The 22,306-nt window shown below is 43.0% G+C and overlaps 1 protein-coding gene across 2 annotated transcripts in view; it reads left to right on the top strand.

Annotated features, from left to right (window-relative positions):
- The window catches only part of snx2 (sorting nexin 2), a 38,851-nt gene that overhangs the window by 10,631 nt on the left and 5,914 nt on the right, over positions 1–22,306 (top strand). For both annotated transcript variants that reach the window (XM_078285035.1, XM_078285034.1), the window contains exons 4-12: positions 561–627; positions 2,135–2,178; positions 3,256–3,397; positions 4,633–4,711; positions 7,289–7,364; positions 12,346–12,459; positions 13,086–13,179; positions 15,013–15,218; positions 18,112–18,255. In XM_078285035.1, the coding sequence (XP_078141161.1) occupies positions 561–627; positions 2,135–2,178; positions 3,256–3,397; positions 4,633–4,711; positions 7,289–7,364; positions 12,346–12,459; positions 13,086–13,179; positions 15,013–15,218; positions 18,112–18,255 (966 nt within the window). The remainder of the gene's footprint in view (positions 1–560; positions 628–2,134; positions 2,179–3,255; positions 3,398–4,632; positions 4,712–7,288; positions 7,365–12,345; positions 12,460–13,085; positions 13,180–15,012; positions 15,219–18,111; positions 18,256–22,306) is intronic.

Raw genomic sequence — 22,306 nt, 5'->3', positions numbered from 1 at the left:
GGAAATGTGTAGAAAATGAAGCTCAAGACATCTAGATTTTTTGCACTTCATGTATTTGTGCAGCCGTAAAAAAAAACAGTGTCTTGGGTTAGAATATTTCTAACTAAGATATCAGCAGCTGGAGCTTCAGTGAAGCGCTGGAACAGCAGAGACACAGTATGGAGGAGATGTTGCTGTGCAGTTTGGAGAAAATGTTTTTTCTAACTTTGAAGCTACTTAAGAATGAATCAGCTACGGTGGCCCGCAGGGGACAGCAGTCGCATTCACCTATGTCACCTATATATTCACCTATTTGAGAACCGATTGGAAAAATGTGAAACCGGGTGAAATGCAAAAACGAGTGCTCAAATATCAGGGGCAGTTTTTGATCCCTCATTTTTAATTTCACAGGATTTTTAGGGATTTTCAGTGACATTTTTGCCCCGGAGGCTTCCATTAATGTCTTACCTTACCAGCTGCGGTCATCCTGCACCAACTGAGCTTCACTCAGGGAATGAAGGTCTGGACAAAGTCTGAATATCTGAATCCTTTTCTAAATGTTTGGCTCCTGTTTTCTGCAGATTGAAGAGGAGGAAGGCGGCGATTCGTTCGACATGCACATATCAGTGTCTGATCCAGAGAAAGTCGGTGAGTGCGCACTGACTTCAGCAGGGTTCCCCCCCGCTCAGGGAATATCCTGGAATATCCTGGAATTTACAGAGGTGTATGCCTGACATGGAGAGTCAGGGAAGTTGATAAATTCTCTGGGGAAGTCGGGGAATATCAGGGGAATTTTAAAAAAATGGGTCACTGTCCAGGAATACAGCAGATTGTATTTTCCAACTTGTTTCACACAATCATCACATCAGATGGTTTTCAGCCCAGCTGGAGTGGAAACAAACTGAAAAACAACTTTAACAAACCAGGAAAGAAGAAAATATTTAGGTCATGGAGGAGGGCCATGATGGGAACCTTGTTTGAATTACTTGATGATTTTAAAACACATTAAAGGTCCCATCTGGTGTAAAGCAGGACTCCCCTTCCCTCTGTGATGATAAAGGAGTTGGATGTGTATCTAAACATGGTGAAAGTATCAAAACTAAATCCACACAATCCATATTAGAAAAGCGAGCCTCTAAACGAGCCGTTTGGACTTCCGTCACTTTGTGGCGTCACAAAGGTTCGCTCATTAGCATTTCTGTAAGAAATAATAGACTAACAAAGTGTTTTTTTCAAAGCGGTCGAGCGGTCGTCATCGTTTATTACCGGAGAGTTTTCCCTACCTGTAGCCGCCGGGCCGCGGCGTCTCACGTTTCACTCTCGAAACGGTTAGCCAATCGGAACAGAGGGGTCGTGAATATTAATGAGCCTTAAAGACACGGAGACAGAAACGGCCTGTTCTTGGTAAGGCTCAGAGAGATGCTGGAAAATGAACGTGGAGAAATGGATTGAGAGTGTTTTTGGTTCATGACACCACACACACAGCTTTGAATGGACAGAAAGACACAAAATAAAACTCTGGACAGAGAGAATATGGGAACTTTAAAACACATTAAAGTTGCTCTGTGCATCATTTATTGTCAAATTAATAGTGGTACTTTGGTGGATTTAAAGTAAATAAATGAGACCATGTTGGAGAGGATTGGTCTCCTCTGTCTCTCTAGATATAAGCTGACTGTACATTACTTTTATTTTTGTATTATTAAAGTAGTGAATCTATTTAGTAATCTTACTTAGCGATCCCATTCGGTAAATATAAGAGCTGTTCCAGGGTCAGTGAGTGGAGTTTATCTCTCTGCAGCCAGAAACCACAACAGATCAGACCAGTTTGATCTCTCACCTGCTGGGTTCCTGCTCCACTTCAATTAGAGTATTAATCAGTAATCCTGTTAACTAATACTGTGTAAATACTGTATGTAGGAATGAGGTAATCCTCTGTCTGTGTGTGTGTGTGTGTGTGTGTGTGTGTGTGCGCGCCATGCCTTACTGCCTAGTGTAAATACTGATAAGCTAATCATGGAGCAGTTGAAACTGGTCAAACAACTCTACACTCTCTTCCTTTTTGTGTGTGTGTGTGTGTGTGTGTGTGTGTGTGTGTGTGTGTGTGTGTGTGTGTGTGTGTGTGTGTGTGTGTGTGTGTGTGTGTGTGATCCAGGTGATGGGATGAATGCCTACATGGCCTACAAAGTGACTATCAAGGTAAGTTAATGGTGACACGTGGACTCCTGAGTTTATATGATAAAAAGATCGAAAGACAGAAAAACACACTATGACAATAAATATTTTTACCATACTGTATGTCTCTCCTATATCACACACTATATATACTGTATATACTGCATATATATACTGTATATATATATATAGTTAATCATACCTCATATATTTCATGTCTCTTATTCTCTTGTATCTGATATTTTTGTCTCATAGATATTTCTCATTGGGAATGGATAATAATCACTGATTTTTAATATGTTGAAATATTTTTAATAAGATTTTTTCTCTGTCTGTGTCTCTCTCTCTCTCTCTGTCACTCTCTCTCTCTGTCTCTCTCTGTCTCTCTCCTCTCTGTCTCTCTCTCTCTCTCTCTCTCTCTCTCTCTGTCTCTCTGTCTCTCTCTCTGTCTCTCTCTCTCTCTCTGTCTCTCCCTGTCTCTCTCTCTCTCTGTCTCCCTGTCTCTCTCTCTGTCTCTCTCTCTCTCTCTCTCTCTCTCTCTCTGTCTCTCTGTCTCTCTCTCTGTCTCTCTCTCTCTCTCTGTCTCTCCCTGTCTCTCTCTCTCTCTGTCTCCCTGTCTCTCTCTCTGTCTCTCTCTCTCTCTCTGTGTCTCTCTCTTTCTGTGTCTCTCTCTCTCTGTCACTCTCTCTCTCTCTCCTCTCTCTCTCTGTCTCTCTCTGTCTCTCTCTCTCTCTGTCTCTCTCTGTCTCTCTCTCTCTCTCTCTCTCTGTCTCTCTCTCTCTGTGTGTCTCTCTCTCTCTGTCACTCTCTCTCTCTCTCTCCTCTCTCTGTCTCTCTCTCTCTCTGTCTCTCTCTCTGTCTCTCTCTGTCTCTCTCTCTCTCTCTCTGTCTCTCTCTGTCTCTCTCTCTGTCTCTCTCTCTCTCTGTCTCTCTCTCTGTCTCTCTCTGTCTCTCTGTCTCTCCCTGTCTCTCTCTCTGTCTCTCTCTCTCTCTGTGTCTCTCTCTCTCTGTCACTCTCTCTCTCTCTCTCTCCCTCCTCTCTCTCTCTCTCTCTCTCTCTCTCTCTCTCTCTCTCTCTCTCTCTCTCTCTCTCTCTCCCAGACCTCCATGTCTCTGTTTAAGCGTAATGAGTTTTCGGTGAAAAGGCGTTTCAGTGATTTTCTGGGTCTGCACAGTAAACTGGCCTCCAAGTACCTGCACATCGGCTGCATCGTCCCCCCCGCCCCGGAGAAGAGCATTGTGGGTAAGTAACGGACGCAGTGGATAACTGACATGGAAATACCAAAAATGTTTACATGGAAAAGTTTGGTGATCCGTGTGCGATTGGATTAGATTGGATTAGATTAGATTGGATTAGATTAGATTAGATTAGATTAGATTAGATTAGATTAGATTAGATTAGATTAGGTTGGATTGGATTAGATTAGATTAGATTAGATTAGATTAGATTAGGTTGGATTGGATTAGATTAGATTAGATTAGGTTGGATTAGATTGGATTAGATTGGATTAGATTAGATTAGGTTGGATTAGATTAGATTAGATTGGATTAGATTAGATTAGATTGGATTAGATACAATTAGATTGAATTTAATTAGATTGGATTGGATTATATTAGATTCGATTAGATTAGATTGGATTAGATTAGATTAGATTAGATTGGATTAGATACAATTAGATTGAATTTAATTAGATTGGATTGGATTATATTAGATTAAATTAGATTATATTAAATGAGATTGATCAGATTAGACTGATTGAATCAGATTATATTAGACTGAATTAGATTAGGTTGGATTAGATTAGATCAAATCAGATTAGATTGAATTAGATTACATTAGATTATATTATATTAAATGAGATTGATCAGATTAGACTGATTGAATCAGATTATATTAGACTGAATTAGATTAGATTGGATTAGATAAAACTTTAATAATCTGTGGGGAAACGGTCGTTGCAGCAGCAGATCAGCATACAGCAAAGAAAACTATGATATGAATAACAATAGAGCAAACAAAGGCTACATAATGCAACCAAGATATTAAGTAAAATATATGAATTTCCAGACAGAGTGCAACATGACAGCAGAACAATATACTGAGACAGAAAAATAGGATATAAATAAGAATATTATATTCTTGTTTATCTTGTATTTCCCTTCTTGCTGCTGCAGCCGCCCAGTTTCCCCACAGACTCATTAAAGTTCTTCTAATCTAATATAAAAGGACTGAAAATATGAGAATATATGCAGTGTGAGAATAATTGAAAATACTTCTAGATGATGAATAAATGAGAATCTGTACAGCATGGATGCAGGCTGTCAGCTGTCTGTCTGTCAGATCATGCATATGGATGATGTGTGCGACATGATGGGTTACATAATGTAATTGGTCATGTTAATTAGTTGTGATTGTCCTTGCATGTCCCTGTATGGTAATTAGTTATGTTAATGAGCTGCGCTTCTCCTTGTCTGCAGGAATGACGAAGGTGAAGGTGGGGAAGGAGGACCAGTCGTCTAACGAGTTTGTGGAGAAGAGAAGATCTGCGCTGGAAAGGTACGATGAGAAGAAGAAGAAGAAGAAGAAGTTACTCTTCTTCTGCTGCTCGCTCTCTCTCTCTCTCTCACTCACTCGCACACACACACACACAACTCTCACCCACTTGCTCTCCCTGTCTTGGTGTGTGTGTGTGTGTGTGTGTGTGTGTGTGTGTGTGTGTGTGTGTGCAGCAGTAAACTGGGAGCTGGTAAAGATCATCCTGGTCAGATCTTTACCGCCTCAAAGGTTAAACCACAAATATTAGGTACATCATTATCACAACACACACACACACACACACACACACACACACACACACAGACACACAGACACACACCGCACTGCAGTGTAACTGTCAGTCTGGACAAATGGAATAACGCACACACACACACGGGAGTGTGTGTTACTCTGTGTTATTCTGTTTGTGTTGTAGTGCGCATGGATGTGTGTTTGTGTTTTTGCATCTGTGTGTATGTGTCTGTGCATGTGTGTGTGTGTGTATGTGTGTGTTTATGTGTGTGTATATGTATGTATTGAGCGCGTGTGTATGTGTTGAGCCTGTGTGTGTGTGTGTGTGTTTGTGTGTGTGTGTGTGTGTACATGTATGTATGTATGTGTGTGTGTTCGTCCTCCTGATGGACTGAATAAAGATGAGCGGGGGAGTGTGTGTGTGTGTGTGTGTGTTTGTAGGGGTGGGTGTTGGAGGGGGGGGGGTTGAGGTGAAGTGGGCGGGGCTGACATTCTGCTGCCCTTTACTGGTCGGCTGTGATTGACAGGAAGGTCAGCCAGTGACAGCTGATGGAGCTCAGAGCTGCAGAACTCCACGCTGATGGACACTGATACACACACACACACACACACACACACACACACACACACACACACACACACAGAGGAAAAAATGACCCTCAATGCAAGTTAAATTAATGAAGAAATTATTTTAAGTTTGAAAAAGTTAACACTGCTTTCTCTTTTGTAGTGCTGGGAATTATTCATTCAAGAAAAATCCACAGCAAAGTAGATTCACAAACAGGTTTTTGGCATGAAAATGGTCGAGTTGAAAGATAATGAATATTGGCGTAAAATATCCACTATTGGCAGCTTCATTCCAAACACGTCTGTGTCGGTCTTCAAATATCCATATCTGCTGAACCCTAGCTGCTGCTCGAGTTAGGAGTCTTCTTAAGATCTTGCAAACTAGTTCTGTTTTTGAGGGGAGAATAATCTGTGTTGATGAAATATGGACTGAGGAGCAGAAACGTTTTCCTGAGCTGGACGCATAGTAGGGGTGGGCGATACCGCAAAATTTGGTTTCGATCCGATACCAAGTAACACAGGGCCAGAATCGCCGATATCGATACCGATACTTTTTATTATTAAAAGCGGCTTATGTACTTTCATGTAGGGGAGAGCAGTGTGTCATGATTTATGCGGTGAATGCATCATCAATAGGCTAAATCTGAATACATTTTCATGACCACTAAATTATTTGCCAAAGGTTAGCAATCATTGTAAGGTGAGTGGTAGAATTTCTACCTGCCACCTGTGAGACCCGGGTTTGATTCCCAACTGAAGCATGTATGTAGCAAGCAAAGCAAAAAAAAACTGGCTTCATTCATTTATGAAGCACTTTGTAAAAAAGTGCTACATAAATGAATGAAGCCAGTTTTTTTTTTATTTCCACTGTTAATTACTTAATCAATACTTAATATACTTAATATAATACTTAATACTTATATAATATATAATATAATTATCATATTATTATATAATATAATATATACAATATATAATATAATATATTATATATTATTATTATTATTATTATTATATTAATATAATATAATATATAATACTATAATACTTAATCTTACTTAATTAATGTTAAAACACAGGACAGTTTTTAAAGGCAAATAACAAAAATATTTTTTTTATTATTGTAAATTGAATGTGCAAACATGAAAAAAAGTTTTTTGAATAAACAAAGTGCACACAATTATTTGTGGAGAACAATGAATGTTTTAAAACTTTCACAACTTTTATAAATAAGCAAAGTGCAAATAACTAAACAAAAGCACAAACTACCCTCAACCATTCTTCTTTCCTTCAGTTAGAGCAATGGTTCTCAGGGTGTGCGACACGTGTGTTCGTTGTTTGAGTGCACAGACACGACAGCAGTGGAGAAGCAAAGAGTGCATGCGTGCACTAAGATGAGTTCACGACAACGGAACGTTGTTTGCACAGACAGTTCTACTCTTTGATGAAATGGTACAACGTAGAAGAGAGAAACTGAAACTGGTATCGATCCTATTGACGCTAGAATCGATCTTCAAAAACGAGACGTAGTATCTGTAGTATCGATATTTTGGGATCGATCCGCCCACCCCTAACGCACAGTGTTTGAAAACCCTTCATAGTTTGTTTCAGACTGCAGGAGGAAGAAGCTGGAATGATACTGAGCTGCTGATGTTGGGAAAGAGTTGACTTGGGTGCCTAACCCTAAAAAAGATCTCTGTTAGTCATGTGCAAAGTGAACAGACACTCTAAAATCAGATTAGCATTTGATGATAAAATGTTGTTTCCTTGCTGTTCCAGGTATCTGATGAGGACAGTGAAGCATCCCGTCCTGCTGAAGGATCCTGACGTTCTGCAGTTTCTGGAGAGCACCGAGGTACAAAACCCACGTTCACTCCAGAGATGCAGCGCAGTCTTCGCCCCGACGCGGCGTTCGCCCTGACGCGGCGTTCGCCCTGACGCGGCGTTCGCCCTGACGTGGCGTTCGCCCTGACGCGGCGTTCACACTGACGGGCCGTTCGCCCCGACGCGCCGTTCACACCGACGGGGCGTTCGCCCCGACGCGCCGTTCACACCGACGCGGCGTTCACACTGAGAGACGCCACCGGCGAGTCAGCAGGGAAACTCAACAAGCTCTGTCTCCACAGCTCAACTTTTCAGGGTCGTCAGCCGTCAACAGCCGATCAGATTTCAGCTTCCTTGTTTCCCTACTGATGTGATTTAGTTCAGGCAGTTCAAAATGGAGAAGTTGATTCCAGCCGTTCAAAGCTTCAGTTTTCTACAACTTTTATGTGTAGAGAACGACAGGAAAAAACGCCTCAAAAACAGAAAGAAAGGGGCTCTGAATTTTATTGATTCTTTTTGTTTATTTGCAATTAATGCTATCTAATTAGCACTTGGTAGCTAGCTATGTTAACTCATCAAAACAGTGTAAAATTATGAAAGGCAACACCCAGAGCAGCAAAATACATGATTTTCCTGTTCAAAACGTTGCAGCTGCAGTCGGAGCCTCTGGCCCCGCCCACAATGAGTCAGAATAGAGCGACACATCGACCAAGTCGCTCACGGTGTGAACAAACAGTTAATATCATACAGTTATCATCTTGTGTGCGAGTATTTTTCTTCAGTGTTTTTTCCCTGATGCTCCTGCACCTTTAAACTGATTTTATTTGCTTTCTGATAAAAGTGCAGCCCTTTCCTCCCTCGGACAATAATATATTTAAGAATTGTGGATTTTGACAACATCATATAACGCCACACCTGTCTCTAGTGATGACGTCTCTGACACGTCTTCAAAACAATGCTGTGAAATAGATCAGTGACTTTGATACTGTCCTGTGGAAACCTCACATCTCCTCCTACCGTGTCACTGTGCCGACAGCTCACACCGTCCCTCATGTGCCGTTGAGGAAAAAGTTCTGGAGTCAGAGGTTCGTCTTACTTGAGTATATATTTATTAAAAGGAGTCTCATGAGAGGAAGAGATGCACACAGCACATAGGCTACATACACTTCTTCAAAGGAGAATAGATTTGAGCTGGTGTTTATGTCTCTTCCAAGGACGCACAGAATGTGCCGACATGGGAACAGCTCACAGAAAAGAGTTACAGCATCATATGTTATGTCTTAGTTTAGAGAATCTACAGATAGTCTGGGACATCCAGGAGCCACTTGTGACAAGAGACCTCTGGCCTAGTAAGTTATGGCCCAAAGGTTACAGTGAGGTAACCATTCATCCTGAAACAGTGCATTCCCCGAGGGAGACCGGTTAAGCTGTTACATGTATGTTCAATTTTCTTCCACATGTGCAGAAGCAGTGTTCAGACCGCAGGCAACACTCTGACTGATGAACAACCTGCTGTTCCCCTGCTAGAGGCTTCTGGTTAGGAGCTGAAACAGTTTAAACGGCTGAACAGCTTTTTTTTTTTTTTTTTAGATATTTTGACAAACAGTTTGGACTCGCTGCTTCAACTGACAGCTGACTGGAGACAATACTGTCTGTGGGTCCAAGAGCTACAGGGATGTAGAGAGGAATTATATATACTGTAGGTAAACTTATGCTTTAAGGTTAGTTCCAGGTTTAGCTCATGGTTCAATAAATGAAAACGATGAGTTGGTATTGAACCGGGTCGTGCAGAGAGCTGGTTACACCGCTCAGGTCTGTGTTGAAGTGACACGATGTTTTAAGAGTGCAGTAAAACATGCGTTCCTAATGAGAGAAACCTGGTAGGTGCAGCTTGGTGCTTCTGCAGCTCAGAGGTCCGGATTCACAGAAGATCTACCCGACCATATGGACGTTTTAGATTCACAAACTATTTTCGACAAAAAAAAAAAAAAAAACTCACTCCACGTGGGTTTTTGTTTTTGATGCGTTTTATCCAATCATATTCAGCAAAGCAATATTTTACATTTACCAATGGAATGCGAGCAAGTTTTTTTTTTTTATCCAATGAACAGCGAGCTACTTTCTTTCACCATGTAGCACCGATTCTGTAGTGTAGCACAGCTGGAATATGGAAAGGAAGTTTCTGAAAGCTGGTGGAGAAACACGCGTCACTGAGAGAGAGGAGTAAAAAACAAACGGAGATAGGTATGGATTGAATAAACGGAAACTGTTTGACACTTGGTGCGACAAATTAAGGGAAGCGGGTGTTTGTTCTGCACTGTGAGCTCAACCTGCAGAAAGAAAGTGCTCTTTCCACACGAGGTCGATCCCAGACACAACGCCGCTGTGCTGCACTCTGATATCTGACCACACTGGGAGCGACAGGTACAGCTGCCGCTCCAGCAGCAAGGACAGACCGGACCGTGATCTGTCTTTCACAGTTTATAATCTTCATTCAGCATCAAAATGTGGCTTTGCTTTGGCTGTTCTCTACAGAGCTCCCAGGGGTCGCCTGGTAAGAAAAAAATAATAGATGTGGAAATCCATACGGGCACCGATTGGTAAACCGCGCACGGCTCCATGTGCGCGGGTTAGTAATCAGTGCGCACGGAGTCCTAAACCACGCCCGCGGATTAGTAGACCGTGCACACGGATTAGTAATATGTATATTGATAACGTCAAACAGCGACACCACAGCAGCCCACAGAGTCGCATATACAATATTATTAACATGCTTTTTCTGCAAGCATGATTTATAGGGAGTAAATAGGTTTCATATTGTCACCAAAACACACATCGGATCATAAATTAGACCTACTGATGTGATTAATCAATGGTTATGGTTCACATATGGTCTAGGTGCCTAATGGCTATTACAGCTCACTATATGTATGCCAAGCTGTGTGTATATAACTGTCTATAGGCCTAAAAGTCCCTGTTTGATGTTATCAACGTAGATATTACAAATCTGATGCATGGTTTACTGATCTGACACGGTTTAGGAGTAAATTGTAAGAAAACCGTGCCCACTGATTTCCGCATCATTTTTTTTTTGTACCAGGTGACCCCTGGGGGCCTCCACAGTTCTCCTTACTGCACTAGGTTTATAGATTAATAATGCTGTGTTGAATATTCATTCATTCAGCACAGAAATGTGTCAGTTCTTGTTATTGGATTGGTTTTATAGAGAAATAGAGAAATAAACGGTGCGACGGTGCAGTGTGCTGACTGCTTTAAGCCCTGCGAGTGAAACAAACAAATAACCCCCCCAAAAAGAGACGAAAAAATCTGTTTCAATTGTTCAATCCTCCTGATTCGCCCACTTCCTTTTCCCGACAAGAAAGCGGCAAAACTTCCCGACAAGGTCGAGCGTCCGGCCGCCCGAGACTGAAAACTGCCCGTGGGTTTAAGGGCCTCCGGCGTTTTCTGCTCCCCGGCTTTATTGTCCGCTCCGACTAAATCCTCTGTAACATTTCGTTTGTCGGCTGGCCCGTCTTCCCCCCCCCCCCGCCCCCCCCTCCCCCTCCCCCTCCACCCACCTAAACGTTGTGGGATTGCGTTGGGAAGGAGCCGGCAGTCGTTGGGTCCAGAATAAATGGCTCGGTGTCACGGATTTAACAGATGAATCGGTCGGACGCTTGACCGAGCGTGTCGGTCCGTCCGGCCCGCTTAATGAAACGCAACCAGAGAACCGGAGGGGACAAATGGGACCAGGCTGCAATTTAAAGCTATTTTTACCCCCCAACCCCCCCCCCACCTGCACCTCCACCTCCACTCATTTACCCCCCTCCTCCTCCTCCCTCCGGCCCTGAGGGAGCGGGCCGTCCCCAGGCTGTTGCCTTTCCCATTAAATGAGATTGCAGCCGGTCGGCGGGGGAAAGCAAATTTGCTTCACTGTCAGAGGGGAAAACCTCGTATGTCCGGAAAAAGTAAACTTTTCAGGAATTAAGAAAAATGAGGCTATTTTCAGACGGACGGCGGCGTGTTTTCAGAGCGGTGCGACGGGCTCTCAGCCGGTTTTGCATCACATGTTCGACTGAAGGGGAAACGTGAAAGACATTAAAACGGGAGTTAGGAGGTTCTGGAGCGACGGCGGCCATTTGAAATGTATGGGAGGTGAGAAAAGCCAACAGCTCTGATAGTGTTAGTGGAGAGAGAGAGAGAGAGAGAGAGACGGGAGGAAAGAAGGGAGAAACTGGGACAAAGAAAGAGAAAAAGGTAGAAAGAAAGGAAGAATCATCAAGGTAAAAGATTCAAGGAGAAAAAGGGAATGAATGAGAAAAAACAGGAAGAGAACAAGAGCAAAAAAATAAAGGGAAAGAATGAATTAAAGAGACAAAAACAGAAAGCAAGAAAGATTGCAAAAAAGAATCAAAGAAAAAGACAAACAAAAAAGAATTAATGAAGGAGATGCGGAAAGAAAAAATAATCAAAGACAGAATGAATGTAAAAAATAGAAAGAGAAGCAAAAAGAAAGAATCAAAGAAAAATGATAAAAAAAATAACGAATGAGAAAAAGTGATAAATGATAAAGGCAAATAAACAAAAAGAAAGAATGGATGATGGATGGATGATGTTGTTTACTGGTTTCTGTTGTTTACTGGGTTCTGTTGTTTACTGGTTTCTGTTGTTTACTGGGTTCTGTTGTTTACTGGTTTCTGTTGTTGTTTACTGGTTTCTGCTGTTTGTTTACTGGTTTCTGTTGTTTGTTTACTGGTTTCTGTTGTTGTTTACTGGGTTCTGTTGTTGTTTACTGGTTTCTGTTGTTTACTGATTTCTGTTTGTTTACTGATTTCTGTTGTTTACTGGTTTCTGTTGTGTGTTTACTGGTTTCTGTTGTTTACTGGTTTCTGCTGTTTGTTTACTGGTTTCTGCTGTTTGTTTACTGGTTTCTGTTGTTTGTTTACTGGTTTCTGTTGTTGTTTACTGGTTTCTGTTGTTGTTTACTGGTTTCTGTTGTTGTTTGGTTGCAGCTGCCGCGGGCCGTCAGCACTCAGGCTCTGAGCAGCGCCGGACTCCTCCGCATGGTGAACAAGGCCGCCGACGCCGTCAACAAGATGACCATCAAGATGAACGAGTCAGACGCTGTGAGTGAGGGGGGAGGAGGGAGGGAGGGAGGGAGGGAGGGAGAGAGGGAGAGAAGGAGGGAGGGAGAGGAGGGAGGAAGGAGCAGGGAAGGAAAGGAAGGATCGAAGGAGGGATAGAGGGCCAAGAAGGGAGGATGAACGAAGGAAGGAAGGAGAGATGGAAGGTGGGAGGAGAGAGGGACAGATAGAGAGAGGTTAGGGATGAAGGAAGGAGAGAGGGAAGAGGAGAGGAAAAGAGGGAGGGAGGATGGAAGGAGGGAGGGAGGATTATTGGATGATTATGGATTATTATTTAATTTTAATAATGTGTTTAAAATATTCACATAGTTTGACTTGTCCTTATATTTAATGTCATGCAACCTGAAGAAAACATATTTAACTGTGTGTGCGTGTGCGTGTGCGTGTGCGTGTGCGTGTGCGTGCGCGTGCGCGTGCGCGTGCGTGTGCGTGTGCGTGTGCGTGTGGGTGTGTGTGTGTGTGTGTGTGTGTGTGTGTGTGTGGGTGTGTGTGTGTGTGTGTGTGTGGGTGTGTGTGTGTGTGTGTGTGTGTGTGTGCGTGTGTGTGTGCGTGTGTGTGGGTGTGTGTGTGTGTGTGTGTGTGTGTGTGTGTGTGTGTGTGTGTGTCAGTGGTTTGAGGAGAAGCAGCAGCAGTTTGAGAACCTGGACATCCAGCTGAGGAAACTTCATGCCAGCGTGGAATCTCTGGTGTGTCACCGGAAAGGTACGTGTGTGTGTGTGTGTGTGTGTGTGTGTGTGTGTGTGTGTGTGTGTGTGTGTGTGTGTGTGTGTGTGTGTGTGTGTGAATTCAACCAGGGTTACTGCATGAAGTCAGGTAAGTCTGAACACGTGGGGATTTAGGAAAAGCAAACGAGCAGAGATTTGATCAACCTCCTTTTCAAGCCAGTTTGCTGGACCTGAAACTGAATCTGAATGCTGAATGTTTTACCTCCATTTAAAATAAAAGTTGAAAGTTAGAAGCAATAGGTACCAAATTCTCCTCTCCTCTCCTCTCCTCCTCTCCTCCTCTCCTCTCTCCTCTCCTCCTCTCTCCTCCTCCTCTCTTCCTCTCCTCTCCTCCTCCCCTCCTCTCTCCTCCTCTTCTCTCCTCCTCTCTTCCTCTCCTCTCCTCTCCTCCGCTCTCCTCCTCTCCTTCTCTCTCCTCCTCTCCTTCTCTCTCCTCCTCTCCTCTCCTCTCATCTCCTCCTCTCCTCTCCTCTCCTCCTCTCCTCCTCTTTCCTCCCCTCCTCTCCTCTCCTCCGCTCTCCTCCTCTCCTTCTCTCTCCTCCTCTCCTTCTCTCTCCTCCTCTCCTCTCCTCTCATCTCCTCCTCTCCTCTCCTCTCCTCCTCTCCTCCTCTTTCCTCCTCTCCTCTCCTCCTCCTCTCCTCTCCTCTCCTCCCCTCCTCTCTCCTCCTCTCCTCTCTCCTCTCTCCTCTCTCCTCTCCTCCCCTCCTCTCCTCTCTCCTCCTCTCTCCTCTCTCCTCCTCTCCTCTCTCCCCTCTCCTCTCCTCTCCTCTCTCTCCTCTCCTCCTCTTTCCTCCTCTCCTCTCCTCTCCTCCTCTCCTCTCCTCTCCTCCTCTTTCCTCCTCTCCTCTCCTCTTTCCTCCCCTCCTCTCCTCTCCTCCTCTCTCCTCTCTCCTCTCCTCTCTCCCCTCTCCTCTCCTCTCCTCTCCTCTCTCTCCTCTCCTCCTCTCCTCCTCTTTCCTCCTCTCCTCTCCTCTCCTCTCTCCTCTCCTCCCCTCCTCTCCTCTCTCCTCCTCTCTCCTCTCTCCTCCTCTCCTCTCTCCCCTCTCCTCTCCTCTCCTCTCTCCTCCCCCCTCCCCTCCTCTCTCCTCCTCTCCTCTCCTCTCCTCTCCTCCTCTCCTCTCTCCTCCTCTCATCTCCTCTCTCCTCTCCTCCTCTCTTCCTCTCCTCTCCTCCTCCCCTCCTCTCTCCTCCCCTCCTCTCTCCTCCTCTCATCTCATCTCCTCTCTTCTCCTCCTCCTCTCCTCCCCTCCTCTCCTCTCTCCTCCTCTCCTCCCCTCCTCTCCTCTCTCCTCCTCTCCTCCTCTCCTCCCCTCCTCTCCTCTCCTCTCTCCTCCTCTCTCCTCCTCTCCTCTCCTCTCTCCTCCTCTCCTCTCTCCTCCCCCCTCCCCTCCTCTCTCCTCCTCTCCTCTCCTCTCCTCTCCTCCTCTCCTCTCTCCTCCTCTCCTCCTCTCTTCCTCTCCTCTCCTCCTCCCCTCCTCTCTCCTCCTCTCATCTCATCTTCTCTCTTCTCCTCCTCTTCTCCTCCTCCTCTCCTCCCCTCCTCTCCTCTCTCCTCCTCTCCTCCCCTCCTCTCCTCTCCTCTCCACTCTCCTCCTCTCTCCCCCTCTCCTCCTCTCCTCCCTCCTCTCCTCTCCTCTCTCCTCTCCTCCTCCTCTCCTCTCTCCTCTCCTCCTCTGCTCTCCTCCTCTCCTCTCCTCTCTCCTCTCTCCTCCTCCCTCCTCTCCTCTCTCCTCCTCTCCTCTCTCCTCTCTCCTCCTCCCCTCCTCTCCTCTCCTCCTCTCCTCTCCTCCCCTCCTCTCCTCCTCTCAGAACTGTCGGTGAACACGGCGTTGTTTGCCAAGTCGACGGCCATGTTGGGGAACAGCGAGGACCACACGGCTCTGAGCAGAGCGCTGTCCCAGCTGGCGGAGGTGGAGGAGAAGATCGACCAGCTGCACCAGGACCAGGCCAACGCCGACTTCTACCTCTTCTCCGAGTTACTGGGCGACTACGTCCGCCTCATCACCGCTGTCAAGGTAAAACCGGGTCCGGTTCATTCTGCTCCGAAGCAAAGTATTGATCTTATTCACACGGCGGCCATTTTGAACACTCGGTGGGAAGAGCGACTACAGTCAGCTCTGTGCTGCTGCTGTCGTACAAACAGTAATCATTTCCCCACTGAAAAACATATTAGAAACAAATGGATCTCAAGAATCAGGAGGGATATAGTATGATGTATAATATATAATATATAATTCAAATTTGTCCCATTATCACTAGCTACCTAGGCTAAACTGGTAGCTGGTGATAATGGGACAAATTTGAATTATATATTATATATTATATATTATACTATATCCCTCCTGATTCTTGAGATCCATTTACTAACTCGTAAGCTAGCTAACTAACTCCCCGCTCAGTTCGTTGTGGTTGTTGTTCTGGAGACTGCTAGCTAATTTGATAACTGTCAGGTCTGTGTGAAGTTCTCAGTTGTTGAAGTAACCCTAGTTTTATATACATGTCAATCCTCCAGGTAGAGTTTCCCACCTTAAGTGTTCACTTGGTCGGCGTGTGAATAAAGTCAATAGTAGAGTAGACTTTAGTGTAGGGCTGGACGATATGGTTGAAATCAATATCACGATAATCATAAGGATTTTTTTCGATAACAATATATATGACAATATGGCTCACATAAGCGAAATCACATTAAATAATCAAATTAATGTTCATCATATTGAACCGAATGGTAATGTTAGGTGTGATGTCAAACTAAACTGAAATTTTCACATAATATTCCTACCATACGTCATTTTGTCTGAGTTTCTAAATAAAATTAGCTTGTTCTCATCAGTTCAGACAGCAAAAATTGTGCGTCTCGATATCCCAAAATCACCATATCATCACAATATAATCCCACTGAAAGACGATAAACGATAATATTGAATTATCGTCCAGCTCTACTTTAGTGGAGTAAAACCAGTAGACAAACTCCATGAGGACGAGGCAAACTCCGACTACCTTTTCTCTGAGTTACTGGGAGACTGTGTTCGTCTCATCACTGCTGTCCAGGTAACACTAGGTCTAGTTTTAGTTCTGGAAATATGAAGGCTCACCTTGGATTTTGGCACAAAGGACTGCAACATCTAATTCTGTGTTTTGGTAAATGCTTCATTCTACTCTGAAATAGAGGACAGGACAGTAGACTAGTAGATAAACTCGACCACTACCTTTTCTGTACGTTACTGGTTACTACGTTCACCTCATCAGCACATTAAAGATAGAACTAGAGCCAATTTTAGCAAGTTGTAATGTTGAGTAGAAACCCGTGTAGTAGAGTAGTAGTTCAGTAGATAAAGTAGAAGCTCGACCAGCTCCACCTGGACCCGACCGACGCGAATTTCTGCCTCTTTTCTGAGTTACTGGGTGACTCCGTTCGTCTCATCACCGCAGTCAAGGTAAATGAAACTGTAGTGTTAGTTCTAGTGGATTCTAATCTGAAGTAGAGGACAGTAGAGTAGACTTTAGTAGAGTAAAAGGGAAGCAAACTCCATGAGGACCAGACCAACACTGACTTCTGCCTCTTCTCTGAGTTTCTGTTCGACTGCGTTCGCCTCATCACAGCTGTCGAGGTAAAACCAGATCCAGCTTCTACTCTGGAGTAGAAGACGGTGTAGTAGAGTAGAGTAGGTTTCAGTAGAGATGTAGTTCAGTAAACACACTCGACCCGGACCAGACCGATTCTGACTTCTACCTCTTCTCTGAGTTACTGGCTTCTCAAACTGCTCCAACAACAACAATCCTGAAAAACTAAGACATGGATTTCCTCAATGTGGTGACATCACTGTCCAGTCCTCCCGTTATTGGCTCTATCCTTGCACTTCCCCTTTAAGAAGTAGAGTAAAGTAGAAACAGTGGAACAGTAGAAATATTTGTTTCTGTTCTACTGATTTACCAATCCTGCCTGCCTGCTCTCTAAGCTGCTGGGAACCAAGAGCCACAGTCCAGGTAGGACCGAGGGAGACTGAAGTAGAGTACAGTAGAGTAGAGTAGAGTCATATGAGTGTGTGTGTGTGTGTGTGTGTGTGTGTGTTAGCTATCTCAACTAGCTCATTCAGTATCTTTTAAATCACTTCTTAAGAGGAACTTTTATAGACTTGGTTTTGTGTGAATGTTTTTGATCCCGCCCATTTTTAATCTTGCATTGTGTCTTATGTTTTCTTTTATCTGACTTTATTTTATACATCTATTTATTCTTCTTTTAATGTGTCTTCTCTTACTTGTGGTCCTTATTTTTATCTCATTATATATTTTACTATTCTTTTTCTCATGTCTTCCTGTAAAGCGCTGTGTAAAATCTGCCTTTAGATGCGTTCTGTATAAATGAAGTTTAATGTTATCGTTTTAGTGTTTTTGATCATTTTGACCATCGTTGTTGTTTATGTGTCACATGATGTCACATGATGTCACATGATGTCACATGATGTCACAGCTTCCCTCCGCAGCTAAACGCTTATCAGGCGAATTCTTATTTTCCAGCGAGGCGGATTCACCATTTTGCATCCTTAATCAATACAGTGCAGGAGACAAAATGGTTTCATTAAAGTCATTAAAAGTCATTAGAAGAAGTTATAGTCCAGAATGAAACTGACTGTAAACTAACTTGAGTACATTCAAGTGGCTTTTGACAAGTTTTCATAACCATTTCTAAATAAAAACCCATGTTTTTATTATTTAAGTGAAACAAAGTCATCAGAGTAAAATAAAAAAAACAGTGTTTGTTGTGATTGATGGAAATGCTGCCAGTGTTTCATGTCCTCGAGAGTAAACAGCAGAGTCAATGAAAAGCGTGTTTGTGGTGTGTATTAAGCGTGTTTGTCGTGTGTATTAAGCGTGTTTGTGGTGTGTATTAAGCGTGTACTTCCTGTGCAGGGCGTGTTCGACCACCGCATGAAGACGTGGCAGAAGTGGCAGGACAGCCAGATCCTCCTGCAGAAGAAACGAGAGGCGGAGGCCAAACTGCAGTACACCAACAAGCCAGACAAGCTGCAGCAGGCCAAGGACGAGATCAAGGAGGTAGGAGGGAGGGAAGGAAGGAGGGAAGGATGGAGGGAAGGAGGGATGGAAGGAAGGAGGAAGGGAGGGAGGGATAGGTAGAAACAGAAAGCAAAACAAGGGGAAAAAAGAGTCCAGGAGGTTCCCGTGTTCAGAGTAATCGCTTGTCGCAAAGTAGGTCTTATGTTGCAATTTTAGTTTTCACAATTAGTAATCATACAATATCGGCATATCTGCAATATTGAAACGTTTAATTTCGTTTAATATTGAACGTGCGCATTTGTTGAAAACAGTCAAAATGTTGCTTTAAGACGCCAACAGTGCAGTAAAATAATTCCTCAAATCATCAAGACTAGTAACGGTGATTGAAATCGTGATCACAATATCTCGGGATTATCATTAAAACCATAACCGTTTTATTTTTTTAATATATCTTTCTCATCCTTGTTGATGCTCAGTGTGGCTTCAGGTTGAGGTTTTGGGGATTCTCAGCATGTGAGGAACAGTTTCAGGTCAGAAGGAAACTGCAGTTTCATGGCGACTTGCTTCCGTAATGCAGGAGGGACTTCAGGGATCTTCAGCTTCACAAAATTCAGATTATTCAAAAGGAAAGAATTCAGCCACCAGGATGCAAACATGGCGTCTAAAGAAAAGAAACAACTAGATTATCCTGAAGAAGACAGCTGGTCTCCAAACGTTGGTTTTGGACTCTGGTTGAGGAGATTGGAGAATTGTGGGGGTTTTTTTTTCTTCTCTCCATTCACTGACATTGTATGGAGGAACAGGTCTCTCCCACTTTTTTTCGCCTGTCTACAATTAATAGTAAACACATTATTTTCTTCGTTCCATCATCATAAGTTTCCTCCGACCGGATTTCGGTGTTCCACTTGTTCAGACTGAAAGGTTTAATAATGTAAAGAAAGAGATTCACTTCAACACAATTCAGCATCATGACTAGTTTTTTATATATTGTCAGAATCTGCTTTGTCAGAGAGATGACAGAGATTTAAAGCCATAATTGTGGAGCCTGATTGTTATTTTCCTCTGTCATATATTTTTCTTGTTGATACCTGCAGCGCTCCTTTTAAAGCAAAAACACATATATGCCAACTTGTTCGTTAAATACCAAATTCACACACATATTTACACACGATATGATACAAGATCAGATTTTACTTTCAGTCTGTATTCTTACAAATCCCTCTTCTGCCTCTGAGGCTGCCGGTGTGTCCAGCAGGGTAAAACAAGCGCACCTTTACCTGGCTCAGATATGTGAAACCTTTTTTTTGTATTATTTTTTTCTCTCTCCTCTCCGTCTGCCGACTTCACAAGAATTCAGCATGACAAACAAGAGCAGCAGAGAGCAGAATAGTACTTTATTAGCCCGTCTGTTGAAGCTGTCACCGCACAAATTCATCCTCTCCGCTGTCTGTCAGGCTGGAGCACACACACACACACACACACACACACACACACACACGCAGCGGCCGGCCGGCCGCTGCGTGTGTGTGTGTGTGTGTGTGTGTGTGCTCCAGCGTGGTCGGGGGTCTGGTATTAGAGGAGGAGAGCTGTCAGAAAGGCAGGATGTGGTCTGGCTGTCAGGCCGGACCACAGTAGAGTTGCAAACCAACATTTATTTTGAGCAGACGAGAGTTTTGCCGACTTGTCAGGAGAACGGTTTTGGTTCTCGCCTTGACAACAGCCAACAGAAAACACAGAGCAGTCTTCTTCTTCTTCTTCTTCTTCTTCTTCTGGTTTTAAAAAAAAACAACAAAAAAGAAAACAGTTTTACTTCACGCTGGTGTGGCTCCAGACCGGAAACCTGCAGAGGAGAACAGGCAGCAGGTCTGAACATGCAGCTGGATGCTGCTGTAGTGGATGTGGATAGAAACAGGTAGAGATACTGATATTAATACACTACCAGTCAATAGTCTGGACCCACCTGACTGAATGTTCTATGTTTTTCATTCTGTTAAAGCCATGTTGATCTAAAGGCTTCTGCTTAAATGCTTGAAATGAGTTTCTTAGTCACATATAAATAGTGAAGTTGATCCTATGTATGAATTTCTTTCCAAAGCCTTTGCCTTTCCATCAAGGCAAAGAATCTAAAATATAAGATAGTTTTGATTTGTTTAATTGCATAATTCCATTTGTGTTATTTCATAGTTTTGATGTCTTTACTATTATTTAAAAATGTGGAAAATAGTAAAAATATAGAAAAATCTGGTGTGTCCAAACTTTTGACTGACAGTAAATATCACGTTAAAAAACAATAACAGTTATGACACCGCCACTAATTTTTATTCTTGTGACCGCCGTGATAACCGCAACTCTCGTCTGTCATCATCGATGTTTTATTTTCCTCAGAAGGGAAGAAGTGCTGTAATAAACTATATTATATTATATTATATTATATTCATGTTGTTGACTCAGTTGAAGCAGCTCTTTATCTGACTCTCATTTGAGTTTACTTTAGATGCTGCTGTTTGGATTTTTATTTGTGTTGTTTAAAACTCTCCTTCCAGTTTCTATAAGCTGAACCTGCAATTTATTATTTTGTTATAAGAAAAAAAAGTGTCTACTGGAGAAGAAAGTCAGTTTCTCCTCTAGCTGCAGCACTTTATTATCAGCTTTATTAGTGTAGAATAAAATCATGTTGGAAGGGAATTAGTTTTTCTTGTTGCCACCTTGATCCAGCCACAGTGAGGGAATGAATAGAAAACAATAGAAAGCTGTAATGTTTTCTTTGAGGAAATGAGTTTTGCAGCTTAAGAACAGTTACAGCAGTTACACTGATTTCAACATTCAGCGCAAAATCATATCACATGATTGAAGTGGACTCACCTGTTAAAATGCAAACTGTGCAGTAATGATACAGTTATGAGAGGGAGGGGTCGGTGATGTCACAAGAGGAAAAGGAAATGGGGGGGGGGGGTGTTCAGTAATGTGTGATGAGATTATTGGTTGGAATATTGATGATGCTTCCTGGTGCAGCATGAAGTAACGTCACTGTACGCCGTCATACGCCGTTTCCCAGGAGCTAATGGGATTTTGATTTTGCAAAATACAATTAAAATACAATTACAATGTAGTAATGGTTTTGGCGTTTATTGTTAAAAAGTTATGACATTATGATACAGAGAATCAGCTAACCAGGTGACTTTTCATTTCACTGTGACTTTAAACTGTTGTTTGGTTCAGTTTGAGTCGACACAGTGACAGGAGGAGTGAGATCTCACTATAAAACATCACATCTGACTGCTAACTCCAGTCAGATGAAGGTTCTGTGATCTACTTCCTGTCCTCAGCTGCAGTCTGGCTCCTCTGCTCCTGTCTGTCAGATCTTGAGCCCACAGCGCCCCCTGTAGGCGCAGAGCGGGAACTACGCCCAGTCTGACCCGAGCTCTGCTGTCAGGCAGAGTCTAACAGGACAGTTTACTGCTGGTACTTAAAAACACATTTTTATTCCAGTCGCTTTCAGTGAATCCAGACTCTTGTGTTTCAGTCAGTTTCAGTAGTTTTACTGTCGTTTGTGCAGCAGCAACACTCAGCGTCTAAAATTAATTCCTGCTGTCAATCTTTCAAGCCAGATTCTTTAAAATAATAATAATAATAATAGTACACTTTATTTGTGCAGCACCGTTCAAAACGAAGTTACAAAGTGTTTTACAGTAAAAGATTAAAAAAAAGTGTTTGTTCAGTAAAACAATCAACCATACAACACAATAAACAATAAAATAAAAAAAACACCAAACCTAAGAGAAAAAATGGCTGATAAAATGGCAGATAAAAGCAAAAACAGATAGGCTGCTATTTTTATTTCCAAAAATATAATAATATAATACATTTATTTTTGTAGCACCATTCATAAATAGAATGCAACTCAAAGTGCTTCACATAAAAGAGATGAATTAAAACAACAAATGGATTAAAACAGTAACAGTATATTTTTCCTCCAGACGCTTTCAGTAAATCCAGACTGTTATTTTTCAGTCTGTTTTACACTCAGCGTCAAAAATGAATTCCTGCTGTCTGAATCTGAATCTGTTGCTGTTTCCCAGATATTATTTTT

This window comes from Centroberyx gerrardi, chromosome 8, assembly GCF_048128805.1.
Source record: "Centroberyx gerrardi isolate f3 chromosome 8, fCenGer3.hap1.cur.20231027, whole genome shotgun sequence".
Taxonomy (NCBI): Eukaryota; Metazoa; Chordata; class Actinopteri; order Beryciformes; family Berycidae; genus Centroberyx; species Centroberyx gerrardi.
Note: the sequence above shows the minus strand (reverse complement) of the source record. Positions and strands in the feature narration are given on the sequence as shown.